The 16,002-nt window shown below is 42.2% G+C and overlaps 2 protein-coding genes across 3 annotated transcripts; one reads left to right on the top strand and one right to left on the bottom strand.

Annotated features, from left to right (window-relative positions):
* Positions 1-3,676: 3,676 nt before the first annotated feature.
* On the top strand, positions 3,677-10,807 carry poc5 (POC5 centriolar protein homolog (Chlamydomonas)). 2 transcript variants are annotated; one of them, XM_040196428.2, is made up of 13 exons: positions 3,677-3,801; positions 4,175-4,255; positions 4,638-4,785; positions 5,491-5,595; positions 5,764-5,963; positions 6,645-6,821; positions 6,938-7,042; positions 7,464-7,643; positions 8,013-8,187; positions 9,454-9,584; positions 9,707-9,802; positions 9,996-10,166; positions 10,282-10,807. In XM_040196428.2, the coding sequence occupies exons 2-13, from the start codon at positions 4,175-4,177 to the stop codon at positions 10,414-10,416; spliced, it is 1,704 nt and encodes a 567-aa protein (XP_040052362.1). In that variant the 5' UTR covers positions 3,677-3,801; the 3' UTR covers positions 10,417-10,807. The 2 variants fall into 2 exon arrangements, with proteins under 2 accessions (XP_040052362.1, XP_077942878.1); XM_078086752.1 differs by lacking the exon at positions 5,491-5,595.
* On the bottom strand, positions 10,627-15,338 carry ankdd1b (ankyrin repeat and death domain containing 1B). Its single transcript, XM_040196429.2, has 15 exons — positions 14,989-15,338; positions 14,505-14,605; positions 14,321-14,419; positions 14,117-14,215; positions 13,745-13,849; positions 13,555-13,656; positions 13,344-13,442; positions 12,983-13,081; positions 12,557-12,655; positions 12,285-12,383; positions 12,076-12,174; positions 11,804-11,899; positions 11,272-11,473; positions 11,005-11,136; positions 10,627-10,898 (listed from the first exon to the last, which is right to left on the bottom strand). The coding sequence occupies exons 1-15, from the start codon at positions 15,161-15,163 to the stop codon at positions 10,843-10,845; spliced, it is 1,662 nt and encodes a 553-aa protein (XP_040052363.2). The 5' UTR covers positions 15,164-15,338; the 3' UTR covers positions 10,627-10,842.
* Positions 15,339-16,002: the final 664 nt, after the last annotated feature.

Below are 16,002 nucleotides of genomic sequence, written 5' to 3'. Positions count from 1 at the left end.
AAGAGTATAAAATCCTGTTACATTTATTGCACAACCTAATACAGGCTCTCAATGGTAAGTAGCCTTTTTACATCATGTGTGAGACATTGACTGTGCCTGCTATGTCAGATCCTAACGCCTCTGAAACCTGCACGTGGTTCCTGGAGAAAGTGAGGGAGGGAAAAGGGAGATGACGTTCTGATGCAAGCACAGGGACATTCAGCCTTTCAGTATTCACATCATTAAAGCCGGTAAAGAGTACCAGGGGGGACTCAGTCTCAAATATGACTACCAGCAAAATGACTCCCTGCAAGATCTTGGATATATTACACTTTGTTCACATGATTTGTTTTTTGCATTTAGAAAACAAAATCACACTAATTCCATGTTATAATGGTTATGATGTAGGACATGCATTGAATAGTGCAGCCTGGTTGTGCATTTGCTTCCTGGCTTTAAACACCAAAACATAGCTTTGACACTGGCTGTGAATCGCGTTCACTGCAAAGGATACTGAATAGGTTTGTAAATGACGCATATAGCGCGCACAGAAACACACAGCACAAAAGCGTTGCAAGGGTACATTTTCATGCACACACACAAGTAAACAAAAAGGCCGCCATCTAACTTTATCCTCTGAATTTGATGACTCACAGAAGCATTAACCTAGGGGCTTGGGACTCTCTTTGCTTTTGATTAAGAGTTGCGAGAATAACCCCCCCTCAAGCTTTGAGACTCCATTTACTACTGCTGGAGAGCTGAGGAGCACTTAGCTTAATGTATGGGACAGTAGAATGGCCCTGATACAGAAACACACACACACACGCACACACACAGTCCTCTGTCCGTGCCAATGCTTTATTTCTCTCCTTTCTTGTAAGACTTATACTTTCTCATTGTCACTTAAACATGCACAAATGCATTCAAGGTGTTCATGAATTCCATTGGCTTTTGATTACTATGAACATACACTAAATATGATACTCATGTATCTCAAAGAATAGCTCACAAGTTGATGTATTGTCATGTCACAGTAAATGTAACCGGATATTGGTGGGAGGTGATAATAAAGTGACCATGTTGGAATGGCTTAAGGCCTTGCTGAGCAAGCATCTCAGACCCCTCAATGCATTGCCACGTATCCCTCTCCTCGGCCTGCATGTGAACATGCACCAACAGAATTTTGCTATTTTCACATGGATTCAAAACTCCTATTTTAACAGGTATTCTACTTCCTCAAGATGTGAACTGGATACCTGCAGTACCAGCTATCCTTAAGAAATGACTAGAGAGACGGAGGTAGACTGGAACAACTGTCTGCTGCTCACCGTCATCTAGATTATAGGAAACAGATGTCGACACTGATGAAAATTGTTTTTGCCCTGTGGAGATAGAGGCTCAGGCTACCTGATTTAGTCTCTATCTTTCCTCTCGGCTTCCATTACTCAGCTGCACTCATACCACTTCATGTTGGAATACGCTTTTATCATACTACACAGATATGTTACGTAATAATGACACAAATCGCCGCGTTGTTAATATTATCGTATCTTAGTGCAAATAACGCGGCCGTGACATATTTACAGTTGTTGGCAAATTCTGTATCAATGGCATTCTGGGAGCAAGACAAAAAGACACCCGTGTCTCAGATAGAAAGATGTGATGGATTAGATTGGCGGATAGGGGAAGTTCTGATCCGTCAAAATGTAATCAAAACTAATTTGAAAACAGCAGGGAGCTATGAATAACTCTTAAGACGAGTGCTGGCAGTATTGTAATCAGTGAGAGGTCATCATTGTCTCATTTGCGAGAAAAATGGGTTGATAACATTACGATTGATGATAGCACATTAGTTGTTGTCTGCAGGAGTTATGGCCGACTGAAAATCGATCCAGGGCAGAAACAATTTTACAACGAGTTTGAAATTGTAGTTTCACAACTGGGATGCAAAAAATGAAATGACACACACACAAAACCATACAACGGGGTACCATGTTTTGATCTCTTTACTGTGTGAAAAAGTTCCTTAAGAAAGTGATCTTCAATAAGCACAAAACATTATTCGGTTCTGTCTACCAGTACAAGGTCCTGCACAGTGCAACGTACCTGATCTAAAATACCAGGGGTAAGAAAGTCAAATGAATTGTGATTATTGTCCTGGAACAGATTGAACTGGTCATGAGAGGAGAATGTGAGCTGAATCCAATTTCAACACGCAAGCTCATGTGCATTTATTTTGCTAAAAGGAAGGTGAAATTTTCAAAAAGGAATTTAAAATAGGGTTATAGGCAGCAATACTGGCTTTAATCTAACCACCATCAATAGGTTATTACCTTTGTCTGCAACAAAGGGCTCTCATAAAACATACACAAACCCTGCAGTTGTCTTTTTAAATAAATGGCACAATTAAAAAAGCAAAGAACCTAACAAACCATGAAAATCTACTGGGATGCAGACGTCACCAAAACCGTTCAAAATGTGAATCCTGCTCTGAAATGGAAATAAGTAATCTGCGGGAGCTGCGGCTTCATGTCATTCATCAGGAAACCTCCACTCCCCACGAAGCTGCAAGGATTATTTTCTGTCCCTCACGATTCTCGTTCAAATTCATAGGATGAGTCAACTGTCAAGACATTTATAATAAAAGGTGTGTGCGCTTAGGGGTGTTTGTCCCAAGCATTACATGCGCTAAAGAATATTTCTGTTAATTTATAATATATTCGATATAAAAATGAACCCAGAAGACCTCTATACTTTGTGAACAGCTGACCAGCTGTTAAACTGCTGTTTTGGGGGAAAATTACTGCACGTCACCAATGTCATAAAAATACATTCCCCATTTTCAAAGTCAGCAAGCAGGTCTTACGAGAATGCTGACAGCGATACTCTCAGCACTCAGCGGTTGGCAAGGAGGCTCCAGTCCAGCAGCACTGCCTGCAGCCCGGCCACGGTGGAGAGGGACCATATGCCGCTGCTCTCTGGAGTCTGTCCCAGCACAGCGCTGCCAAGCCGTCAGGCCTGTTCCCCACATATGTGTCTTAATAGTGCTGTTGAGCACAGGGCGTTGAGGGTGTTGAGATGTTGCTTTAATTCAGTTTGTGAATCACTGTGTACCCTCCATGTTTGTCTGAGGAGCCGATTCAGAGGCTGGAGTTATTCCCCAAGGATTTTACGCTTTCCTCTGGTAAACTTGCCTCTTGTTACATTTCTATTTGTGAACTAATTTTGATTAGCTGGAATTGATTTGTCATCATCATCATCATCATCATCATCATCATCATCATCATCATCATCATCATCATCAACCTGTAAGGAGCCATTCTAAACGTGACATTTAGAGAAGATGTCTGATAAAATCCCATAGAATTCCTCACTTGTGCCACTGATCCCCGTTGGTGGCTAGAATGACGTCGTTATCAATAAATATGATTTCTATCGTGAACAGATTGACCTAACATGTCACGTTGCAGTACCGCATGCCATTACTAATTCATGAAGTCACAATAATTGTGGCCAAAAGCAAATAAACCATTGTCAAAATCACAGATAAATGTTATTGGTAGGTTATTGTTTGTAATTGATTAGTCTCACCACACCAGTAGCATCGCTGTTGAGCTGTGCAGCGCGTTGTTCCGCTTGCAGTTACCACGGAAACATCGCGACCAATCAGAGACGTTTAAGCCAGAGGGGGAAAAATCAACAGCCAATCCTGGAGCCTGTTGTTTAACAGTCAATCGGTTTGAAACAGTAAAGCAAGCGTTTTCTAACTAACGGAATAACTTGGGAAACGAGTGCGGTAGCCTGTATAAAAATATAAAACAGGTAAATATTCCGCTCTGTGTAGCCAACTACACATCTATTGTCTTGTTTAAGGTTACATATCCAACGTCACAGTCATGTTTTACTCCGAGCGAGTGTAAAACAGCACTGGCGCCAATAGGTTGCATTTTGTTCAGCTTTGTAGCCATAAAGGAACCGTGTTTCTCATTTGTCATTTTATGTGAACTTACTTTAGCTCGATATTCGTTTATGCACGCGTTGACCGTATCTCACACTTATATTCCACACATATATTATCGTAACGTAGGCTGATTACATATTTTGTTTTGTGTGAATAACACAACTAGTAGGAATTATATTTTGCCAGCCAGCCACCCGGAAGGAAACGTATTTATGAAACATTTATTTTGTCTAGATGTCCTCTGACGAAGAACCAAGCAGTCCTGTCCTGCCCAAGGACTCTGATCCTGGCAGCTCTGTGTCCTCTGATCTTCAGGTAATTAAAGAGAGATTCAGTAGTTGTGAAGCACATGTCTTTAAAATGCACTTGCGTTATCTCTCAGATCTGGGAATACAGGAACATTGTGTCGCACATCTGCACAGTTAAACAAGCCCCTAGTTTCAATCAATGATTCAAACCCTTTTTTTGCATGTGAAAACAAAGGAAGGCAAGGCAGAAATGTATATTTGAACCTCCCTTTGCGTTATAAAACAAGTAAGTATTGTAGATCATTGAAGTTGAACAATTAAATGGATGTTTGCAACGCACAATCGCCGTATTAACTTTGACATTTATATTTTCACTTCCCAGTATTTGGTTGATATTGTTAAATTAAAGCTGAGCTGACTTGTTCTTTTTATTGTTTATGGATTAACAGGATGAGTATGAGGAGCTCCTCCGATATGCTGTTGTCACCCCAAAGCTCGACAGACTCACCAGTGCTCATTCGCAGCGGCCCTCACATCTGCCTGCAGGGAGTCGGACTTCACAGAGAAAAGAGGACACAAAATCACTGCGCCCAGCAGGTTTCATATCTTCGTATCTTATCTGTGTTGTGTGCAAAACCCATTCATACACACGTATAGCACCGACAGAAAGATGATAGGACTGAAATGTTGATTACATAAACTGTACTAATAAACCTCATCAAGAGACTTTCCGTATTCCCAGCCTGTAATACAGTCTAGTCGAGATGCACATGATACAAGTCTGTCGGACTGTATGCCGAATTTGCTGTTTCTCTTTCCCCTACGATACCCACATCTTAAACAGCCCACTCTCTCTCTCTCTCACACACACACACACACACACACACACACACACACACACGAACACACACACACAGCTGCAGCTGTCATTGGAGGCTTTAGTGCTTTAACTCTCATGGAGTAGTGCACAGGGATGTGGAAAGCAGACGGCCGATTGGTAATGATCCGCTGGCTCTCCGCCCGCACTGCTCTTTAGAGTGAAGGCTTTCTCATCCCCCCCTGCAGGATTTAATTAAGACACTGACATTAATGCATTCCTCAACAAGGAACCTTGCTTGTCTTGTTCAGCATTCTTGTTCTCCTTTTCTTTCCTAAAGTCGTCTTTTGCTTTGTATTTTCCTTTTTGACTTCAACCTTTCATTTGAATCACTTATTCCAGGTAAAAATGTGTATAGGCAAGATTCCCTTTAAGATCTATTCACCATTGTGCCATATCTCTTCAAATTCTCCGTCTTGTGTTAGATATGGCCAGCGAAGCTAAAGATGGAGGGCATTCCAGCAGGAGTGTAAGATCATCACAGGTCTCCCCCTTACTTGAGCCCTCCACACGTCTAAAAGTCTCTCATGGTAAAAAAAAAAAATATACGGTAGTTAGTTTGGTATGGTATCCAACAATATATTGTATTTATTTTTCCATCAAATGAGCTTGGAATCACAGAATCAACCATTTGCAATACTGTCGTATTTTCTAGTGATATTCTGTCCATCTGTGTGCCTTTTTTCTTTGCTTTCTAGCTGAGGATATGGCAGGTCGGTCATGTAGCAGGGTGTCCGTGCTCTCAAACGCTCCCTCAGACAGGTTACAGACAGTGTCTGAGAGGTCAAGGCCAAGCAGCCCACACCAACTCGATTCTGCTGTGACCGAGATGTTCATATCGGAGGAAAACATATGCAAGATGGAGAACATACTGGACGTGTGGAGCAACAACCTGAAGGTTAGTCTCCACTCTTATACTGTGGAAACGGTCCTTTTACTGAACTCTGCATAGTTTATTTGAACTTTTTATTTGAACTTTTTGCCCCATTCTCAGGCATTTGAACAGTAAGACTGAGATGGGTTGAATGTGAAAAATACTGTGGATAATGTACATAGGCGTGGTGAGAAACGGGTCAGGGATTTAGAGTGAATGTTAAGTCAAAGGAAGGCTTAATGAATAGGATGACAGCCCTTCCCTTCATGGAACCAGAGAGCTTTTAATCAGTTCTCCCAGTGCACTGATTTTAGAGGAGGTTTAGCCATCCGGACGCGGTGGCGCTTCCTGCCCCTTTCCTCTCATATTGTACACCTCATCCATGGAGGGCAGATGACAACTAATCACCTTTTATTACGCAGAGTTGACACTATTTTACATCGCTTCTTTAAACTTCCAAAAAAGCTAAAAAAATGTACATCTGCAGATGTTGGTTGTGATTGACCGTGTAGAAATTTAGCAGATAAAGCATTTACTCTTAAAGCTTAATTGATGCTATAATTCCAGTCCAGTTGTTGTGGAAGTTGTTGCTTGGAGGTTGTTTCATGTCATGAATGAACTTTGAACCCTTGTTCATCTCATTTTAAAAATGACTATATGAAAAATGACACATTCTCATTGTTCCGCCCCCTATTTGTTAATTAGTCAAATGTGCTGACAGAGCTCAGGAAGTGGAAGCTTGCGTGCATGGACCAACACCAACTGGAAATGAGGAGAGAGAAGGAGAGGTATGCAGCCCAGAGCGCTGACTTGAGGACAGAAATAGACGGTCTGAAGGGGCTGCTGAACACCTACGAGACTTCCAACCAGAGAAAAGATGAGGTGACTACACTTATGTATTTGTTTTATCCTCTACACAATAAACTGGTAGGTTGGACATGGATTCAATGTCTGCCCTCTGACAAGCGTATTGTTCGACACGTTTGACATGTCCTCAGGTGATCATGAACCTGAGCCAGGTGTTGGACAGAAATAAAGAAAAACATGAAAAGATGAGAGCCTTCACCCACTGGAGAATCCAGCACTCTGAGGCCAAAGAGGAGGTAAACCGATGGCAGTGAGGTGTTTTGAGAGAATTTAGTCATTGCTTTCTTGACAGGAAAAGGATGATGGCCTTTAAATTTCAATGCAAGGATTACGCAAGTTTACACAAACCTTTTCATCATCATCGTGTGTGTTTATTGAAATAATTATGATCATATTTGAATCATACATTTGCTTGTGGTGTTTGGCAATGACATAGTATGATTTATGTGTCTCTGCATAAGTTACCCATATATTGTTTTATATTTCCCCAAAAGCTGTGCCATTGGTGTAAAAATGGGAACATTTAGTAGATGGCTCATATTATTGTCCAAACCCTCACAGCCCCACGAGAGAAAATGTGCTGCATCTGCCCAGGAATGATCAAGGGTATAATTATTTCCTTGTGAATATTTTCATGGTCTTGTGGTTCCCCGCTAGGCACGTGCGGCTCAGGTAGCACGACAGCACTACAACTTGCAGCTGAAGAAGAAGGTGTGGTTCGGCTGGCAGTCTCTGATCCAGAAACACTGGAAGGTCAAGGTGGAGCGGGCTTGCCGTGCAAGGGCTGAAGAAGTCTGCACCCGTCTGTCTACAGAGTATGAGGCCAAGCTGGCAGAGGTAAACAAGCAAGGGAAGGCCCTGCATATAAACAGTGCGTGGAGGGTGATTCTGCATTGCTGAATTCATACTTGACTTCACCTCATTGAGGTGTTTTATTGTAGGAATCCCAGCACTCTGTAGTCAGTGAGATGCATTGTGGGTGTAGGGAGCCGAGTCATGTAACGCAAACCCAAAAGCACCACCAGTTTCCATCATTATTTTACCACTATTGGTTAATAAATTAAGCATTCAAAGAAAAACGGTTGTTGTTGGTATAAAAAATATAAACATAAACATGTATATCAAGAGTGCAACACAAAAGAATAAGAATTCATCATATAGGCTGATGAATGAATTACTTACTCATCTTCTGCATCCTCTCCACAGCACTGTGAGGCTATAGAAAAGGCCCAGGCAGAGATTCAGAGACTGCGGCTAGAGCGAGAGCGTTCTGAAGAATCTATGAAGAAAGCCTTCATGAGGGGCGTGTGTGCTCTCAACATGGAGGCTCTCGGCATGTTTCAAACCACAGAGGGACAACCTTCAGTTCAAGAACAGCACGGTCTGTAATGGAAATGCTACACAAAGCTATTTTTAAAGAATACCCATTTTTTCTTGCACATTAATTGTCCTCTGTTATCCTCATCAATTTATGCCCCTGTTGTAAAGCAACAAAGCATAAACGCATAAAAGCATAGCTATCCTTGCATCTCTGCAGTGTTGATTGAACAAATCAAACAGGCACAAGAAAGAAACACCAATTCTACAATAGAGGGCAGGTGTTTGCTATTGACAGTCGTGTAGATTTATGAATGAGATTTATGAATGAGTGGGGTGGAGGGTGGTCTTAGTTCTCCGTAGAGTTATTCACTGACTCTAATGGAGTGATGAGTCAGCGAATGTGCTGAGGGATAACTGATGCATACCGCGTACAGGCTGTAATCCTGATGTGGCACCGCTAGATTTACTGGAAAGGTTCAACAGCCTTTTTCAGAAGTTTTTTTAAATAATGTAATTACTGCTTTTTAGTACAATGTTAGGATTATGGAGAAAAAAAAGTTACATGCTTGGACCAACACAGGATAGCTGTGTACATACAAGTAAAATTATAACAGTAACAAGCCTAGTTCTTGCTATAGAACTCATTGCATTACAGGACTATCAGGACACATTTTTCATGCTAATAACCCCCAAATTCAGACCCCGGCATCTTGATCACGCAACAAACGGTCTATTCAGTGGTTCTCTGTGCTTTTTGTGGTGAGCACACAGGTACTGAAGATGGATCTTGCTGCTCTACTTTGTGCAAATGGACCCTGAAATTGTCCTCTGCTCATCCATCTGCTTTGAGGTTTAATGAGTCTTGCAATCTCAAATGTGTTTCATTATGTGGTTGTGGGGCTTGTTTACTAATTCAATACTTGTTTCCTACTACTTTTGCTAAGCAGACTGACAGACAATAAATAGATATCAAGTGTATGTACTGACTAGTTAAGCATGCGTGTTGATAGCATCTCTGTTTTTAGTCGTCTAAAAATTGTACTCTTATCTTTAAACGAGCAAGAGAAGATAACGGTATTAACATTCATATACACATATATACCATTGCTATTTTTTAAGTATTGTATCCGTATTTGATGTCAAATGGGTAGGATTTTTATTCACACCATAATTTTCCAAACAAACATATTTATAATAATGATTATGTTTGTAAACTAGTCCAACATTTAGAACTAAAAGTTGTGATTTTCTGTAATAAGATCACACTTTTATCAAGAGGACTTTTTTGTGAATCTGACCAAATTCCTATTTATTTATTTTTCTGCAGATAATCTGCCTCCTCAGGATGAGTACTCTGCTACATCGGGTCAACTACAACCTTATCCAACCTCCTCCACACAGTTTAGCCCCGTCTACTTTGACCGCCCGGACCCTTCCCACAGCCGAGCAGAGGATATGGTGGGACGAGGACACCACACATTTATTCACACACTGTAGTGTGTGAATAAATGCTTCCCGCTCAACTCATCTTGTATCAGTAGTGGTGTTTCAATTGAGTTTGTGATTCCCCTTTTCCTCAGATGGGCTTTGGTGCCGCCGCGTCCAGGGCAGAAGTGATAACTGCAGCAGTGCACAGCTCCCTCCCACTCGGGGGCACTGCAAGTTCCCACAAACAGGTGGGCATCACGCGTACCGGTCATCACAAGTAATGCTAATGTTCAGCTCCACAACAGCTATGTGCAACTATCACTATGAGTACATCATTGATTTGATAGTTATCCACACAGAGTGACTCGTGTTCAGTAAAAGGAGAAGCCTCTGGCTCAGTAATCACATTCACACGTGACGCAGTGATGTTCGCTGTTTCAGGTGAGCGGTTGCGTCGTCACTGCCAGTCAACAAAGAGCTTCAAAGACTGTAACGGCTCGCGGCACCGCCCGCCCTGACGCTGGCAAGGCTGCGCGGGTCAACCTCCAGGTGACGAGTGTGGCTCCGCCCATGAGCTCTGTGGTCGTTGAACGCCATCATCCCGTTACGCAGGTACGCGACAGGATGCATCGCAGCCGCGTCGCTGTCCGCGCAGTATTATGTGTATACCTTTTAGTGACGTTAAGCTGTAAAATCGTTCTATCGTTTTGTCTTCCGTCCCTTTCAGCTCACTATCGGTCAGGCCACGGCCGCTAAGTTTCCTCGCTCCTCCCAACAGGGCCAAAGCTCCACCAGAGGCAGAAGCTCCTCCAGAGCACCCAGCAGCACGTGCCATGCGCACTCTATCAAAGTAGTTGATTGACCACATGCCATGCAGGTGTCGATTTTATTCCATGCCACTAACCAAGAAATGGTTTAGTTTTATTATATTTGGATATTTTGGATTGAATTTGTCCACTCTGGTATTTTAAGTGAACATTAAATGTCCTTTCATCAATGTGCAGGATTTCTTTTCGAATAGGATTCTCAGAAAAGCGTTGTAAATGTTTTGATTATTAACAACTGGACAGAGTTTAGAATTACAAAACTTTATTTCTATGAAAAAAATGTTTTGACAGAATAGTTTAACCTGTTCATTATTTTAGATTTCAAGTATTATTTTTCATGATTTCTTTCCATAAAGTCCAACCATCCCAAACTGCAGGTTTGTTAAAAACTCACTGATCAAAATAAAGTACTTTATGATGATCTGATCTTTTTGTCAGTCCTCATGTTGCAGTGTTCATCCTCATGAAATCCTGCAACTCTTACTGCTGGAATTATTTGCCTCCATCCGAATCACATCTGTGGGGCAAATAAACATTTTCAACAATAACATTTTGGTACCGATCCCCAGGCAGCTCACCCATATGTTCATAGATTCCTCAGTATATTTGTTGACAGAATGTACCTGCGGCTTTCTTGTTCCCTGTGAGGATGAGGCCTTGATAGAGTTCCATTGCAGTTCTCTTCTGAGCCAACTCCTCCCCGTGGAGCCAGATCAGGAGCATCCTGTTTCCATGTTCCTGATAGCTCTGCTGACCTGTGGACAAGCACACACCAGAATTCAAGAATTTCGATGGACAACATTTTGTCTAGAAAAAGCTAATGTTTTACATTTTCATAGATTTGTCGATGCACAGTCAAAAGGCTGTAAAGCCGGCGCGAGTTATGCCACCTGTCCATTGCTCCTTGATGGCCGACACTTGCTCCTCTGTGAAGCCCCAGTGCTCTGCGAGTCTTCTCCAGTCTCCTGCCTTCAGAAGCTTGTAGGCCAGGCGCCAGGCCATGGAGCGGAGCTGCTTGGTCTCATTGCGGTGGTCGAGTTTAAACGTCAGCGGATTCTCGCTGTGAATGCTCTCATTAAGTTCTGGGTTTGCCTGAAAGGGCAATTCAATTATATAAAGGCCTCAGAGTCAGAGAGCGCATAGGGGCATTTGGAGAGATTATTGGAAAGACACACGCGCACCTGATGAGCAATATGAATGCCAGATATGAAAAAATGTAATGATTAAATCAATGATAACTTGCCTATCAAATAACTCTTGGATTACTTTGGATGCTTTAATAGTATTTGAGATGATTCAACTAAAGATTGTGACGTTGGGAAGGAAATCATTTGTGATGAATGTCGTTATTGATTTGAAAGCCTCGTGGATGGATGCTAGCACACAGAAAAAGAGGGAAAGTCTCATCTCAGCATCTCTCACCTTCTTATAGGCGTAGTATCTTTCTGCTTTGATGATCATGTCCACAATAATCACCTCGTCCGCCCTGACTGCCACACCCAGAGCCGTCTTACCCTGCTACTCCCAATGCACAATCAAACAAAAACTTTATAATTACAGTTTCAGAATGATGCTGTTTTTAATGTTCAGTTAATAATGTATTTCTTTTCCCTGTCAGATTTTGCCCACAATGTATTTAGTACAGTACGGGAGCAAAAGTCAACGAGCGGCATAGTGTTTGTGAGAATTCTTGCCTTGTCGCGCAGGGTCAGATCCAGCTCGGCTTTGAGAAGCATTTCTACAACGTCTATTCTGGCCAGCTCTGCAGCAAGATGCATAGCAGTCTGACACCGCTAAAGGTTCATAGCATAAGACAGGGACGTAATGCAGCAATTATTACTCTCATATGCATATACGTCTATATATATTGACTAACATGTTATTTGACTCGGTGCCATCATACCTTATCAGCAATATTAATGTCACAGCCGGCCGCCAGTAGAGAATGGATGACAGGGATGTGACTGTTTTTCACTGCCAGGTGGATCGGAGCCTCCAAGTGCTGCGAGGAAAGATATTCTGTTACGCAACATGAGACCTAAAAGTCACTTTTTAGCTTAGGAAAAAATATCTAAAATCACGATGATGTGCATCCAGCAGCACAGCTGCATCATCTCTACCAAAAAAACCTTACTAGGAGAGTGTAACACTGCCACCTAGCTTGTGCTTGATTACCTGATTCTGGAAGTCCGTATGGGCTTTGTAATCTAAGAGAAGTTGGACAATGGACGTGTCTCCTCTTTCTGAAACTGGATGGAGAGCGCTGCATTTGGCCTTCAAGAGATGCAAGGATGGAGATTTAGCTTATTTGTTCGCTACAAGTACAAAAACGTTATTCAACACATATGTACATTGGTGTGGCCTATAGGATTCACCAAATTAAATAATTATACACATACAATAATACATTATTAACCTACAGGGTACCAAGTCGGCAATACTAAGATAACACTTTATTTATCCTGAGGGAAATGGATGTGCAGCAGTTGCAATACAAAAAAGTAAGAGTATAAATATAAACAAATAAGTATATATACACACAATGTCAACATTAGGTTAATAATAGGAATAGTGTAGGTGGGGTTGCGTGCATTTATGCACCGTTGTAAGGATGTTTGGGTCACAGCCGGCCTCCAGCAGGATCAGGACACATTCCTCATGGCCTTTTTCTGCAGCCTGGTACAGAGCCGTCTCCCCGTTCTAAGCAACAAAAATGTAAAATGTCTTTGCCAGCAATATGAACAGGCATCTGTTACTTCGTAGCCCAAACGTGTTTTATGTCTTTAGGATCTTTTGAATGTTTAAAATGATTTAATAAAAGGGCATTAACTGAGTCGGTTTTATTCAAACTACTATATATCCATCACTCAACTCCAATACCAGTTGGGAGAAATAAAGAGAAGAGTGGACTAGCCACTGAGCACAAACCATGATAAAGATGACGTTTACATTGACTGCGTACCATATTGACTTCATCCCGCGTGTCAAAGCTGTGCAGCAGCAATTGTACGGCGTCCGAGTGGCCGTTCTTGGCAGCTAGGTGGAGGGACGTGTCCCCGCTCTAGCAGGGGGGAGGGGGGGGAAACAACTGGCATCAAAGAGTGTTGAGCTTACTTACAACACACAAATGTGCACTCCCAACACACACAACACAAACAAGTCCAAACGCACACCTTGTTGGCCTTCATGGTGGCCATGTCATATGGCGCAATTAGCATATCCATCATTGCAACAGATCCATGCTCGGCTGCCGACGCAAACGGCTGCTGTCCTGACTGAAGAAAGAATTGAGGTACAAACTAAATGATGTATCAGCAGTCCATTACACGGTTGGTTTGTGACAAATTGGTTTAAGGGAAATACCTTGTCGTCTTTATCAAGTTCTTTCATCTGCAGGTCATTAATAATATACTCTACAATATCATTGTGGTTGTTGATAGCGGCGCAGTGCATGATGTTCAGTCCTTCCTTTGGTGGAAAAAGGTACGTTTATGTTTAATTAGGTAGTGTGCAGTCAAACAGTGGCCTTTAGTTGCATTAGGAAACAGAGGGACAAGCGTTTCAGGACCAAGACGATCATACAAGTGTTACTTTTAAGATGAATGATAACGGATATAAATTGCCTTGGGTATGCATTTACCAAAACTATCAACACAAAAACACAAATGGCCCAATTTTTTTTCCAGTGTTACTTACGGTAAAAAAAGTATAACAAAATACATCCCGCCTCTTTACCTCGTTCTCAACCTTCTGTTCGGCCCCGGCTTGCACTAATAATTTCAAGATGTCCAAACTGCCAAACCAGGCGGCTAAATGAATGGGCGTCACACCGTACTAAGCAACACAAACAAAATGGAAAGTTCTGATTACTTAATTGGAATACACAAGCGATTGTCAGTGGCTTCATTTTGCAGATGCAGATGATGAAAAGCCTCCCACCTTGTCCCTTTGGTCCACTTTGACCCTGCGCTGGAGAAGAAGCTGCACGGCTTCCTTGTTTTTACCAGCCACTGCATAGTGAAGGGCAGTCCTGTTATCCTGAGTCAAACAACTTCATCAGTATAGTTTTTTGTTTTTTTTCAAATACGAGATGCAGCTATAAGGTTTGTTTATCTAAACCCACCACATTCTTTGCATTGGCGTTCAGCCCTCTTGCAAGCGTCTTCATGGTCACCACGTCATTTCTCTTGGCTGCTTCCATAAACTGCTTCTCTGCATCAAGCACTGCACGACAAAACAAACAGAAACGCTTTTTAAATGTAACGTACAGCATGTTCTAGGGTTGATACACAACCACATGATGAGGAATGTGTAATGGCATCTCAGTTGGAAGGTCTGCAGCGATGAGTGTCGTGGAGACTGCCGAGGTTTCAGCCTTGTGCAAACAGTGCGTTTCTTGTAAAGATATAGGTCATACAGTCTGTCAGCGGTGAATAACTAATCAGTAACTGCCGCTTCAACAATAGAAACTCAAAGGATCAGCCCTGAACGAGGAACACTTTGTTGAAATTTAGCTCATAATAATTTAATATTGGTTTTCTTTGAGGCCACTGTTCCTTTTACATTTTTTCCCAACATCACTAAATTTGTTTTGCATGCATACTCACGCATGTCGTTGCTGTCGAAGCTCTTATCCGTATCTGTGTCTGAGTGCTTGTTCAATATGAAGTCAGTAAAACCCCTCACAGTCTCCTCTCTCATCCACTTCCGAGGGTCCATATTTTCGGTCTTGGGCCGATGCTTCTTGATCATCGCCCTCAAAGCCAAACTTCTTCTCTCCATTGGGAAGTTGCTTTAAATTCCCCCGTAGTTCCCGTCTTCAAACAGTATCAAACAGATACTCCTGCTGTTCTCTCCGGGGCCGCTGATCCGTGTTTGCTCTTCCAGCTCACACCCTGGGGAGCCTGCTGGTAATAACAGAGACTATTTGACGAGTCACACTTCACCTGTGTTACATGACTAGTATGAGGCGGCACCGTGGCTTTATTTATATCATGCCTTGAGAATGTTAAGCAATGTGTACACACGATTTACATATACTTCTTGTTTGTCGAGGGACGTTTCATTAGTCACACATGCTCTTTGGTGAGCAAAGTTACACATTCACACCTGAGGCAGAAGTCTTTTGCTGCAAGCAGCATGTGTTTTCTTCAGTTTTGAAAGCAGCAGCCTTAAAAGGGCTAAACCGTCCGCGCATTTATCTTCAGTAGACTTGACCACTAGAACGGTGTGTTTACAAGTCCATCAGAAAGCAACAGCAGATCCAGAACGCTGCAGCTTGAGTCCTGACTGGGACCAGGAGAGTGGTCCCATCACATTGTCGTTACATTACATTACATCACATGTCATTTAGCTGATGCTTTTATCCAAAGCGACTTACAATAAGTGCATTCAACCATAGGGTACAAACTCAGGAGAACAAGAAACAAGAAAGTGCAATTTCCTCAAATAAGCCAATTTACAATTAGCTATAGATGAGTGGCATTACAAGTACAATTTAAGTGCTACAATTTGTTAGTCTTTTAGTCGAGGTAGAGTCTGAAGAGGTGTGTCTTTAGTTTGCGGCGGAAGATGTGAAGGCTCTCTGCGGTCCTGGTGTCTTCAGAGAGCTCGTTCCACCA

The sequence above is a fragment of the Gasterosteus aculeatus genome, chromosome 13 (genome assembly GCF_964276395.1).
Source record: "Gasterosteus aculeatus chromosome 13, fGasAcu3.hap1.1, whole genome shotgun sequence".
NCBI lineage: Eukaryota > Metazoa > Chordata > Actinopteri > Perciformes > Gasterosteidae > Gasterosteus > Gasterosteus aculeatus.
The sequence above is the reverse complement of the archived record's forward strand: the minus strand, read 5'-3'. Positions and strand labels throughout refer to the sequence as shown.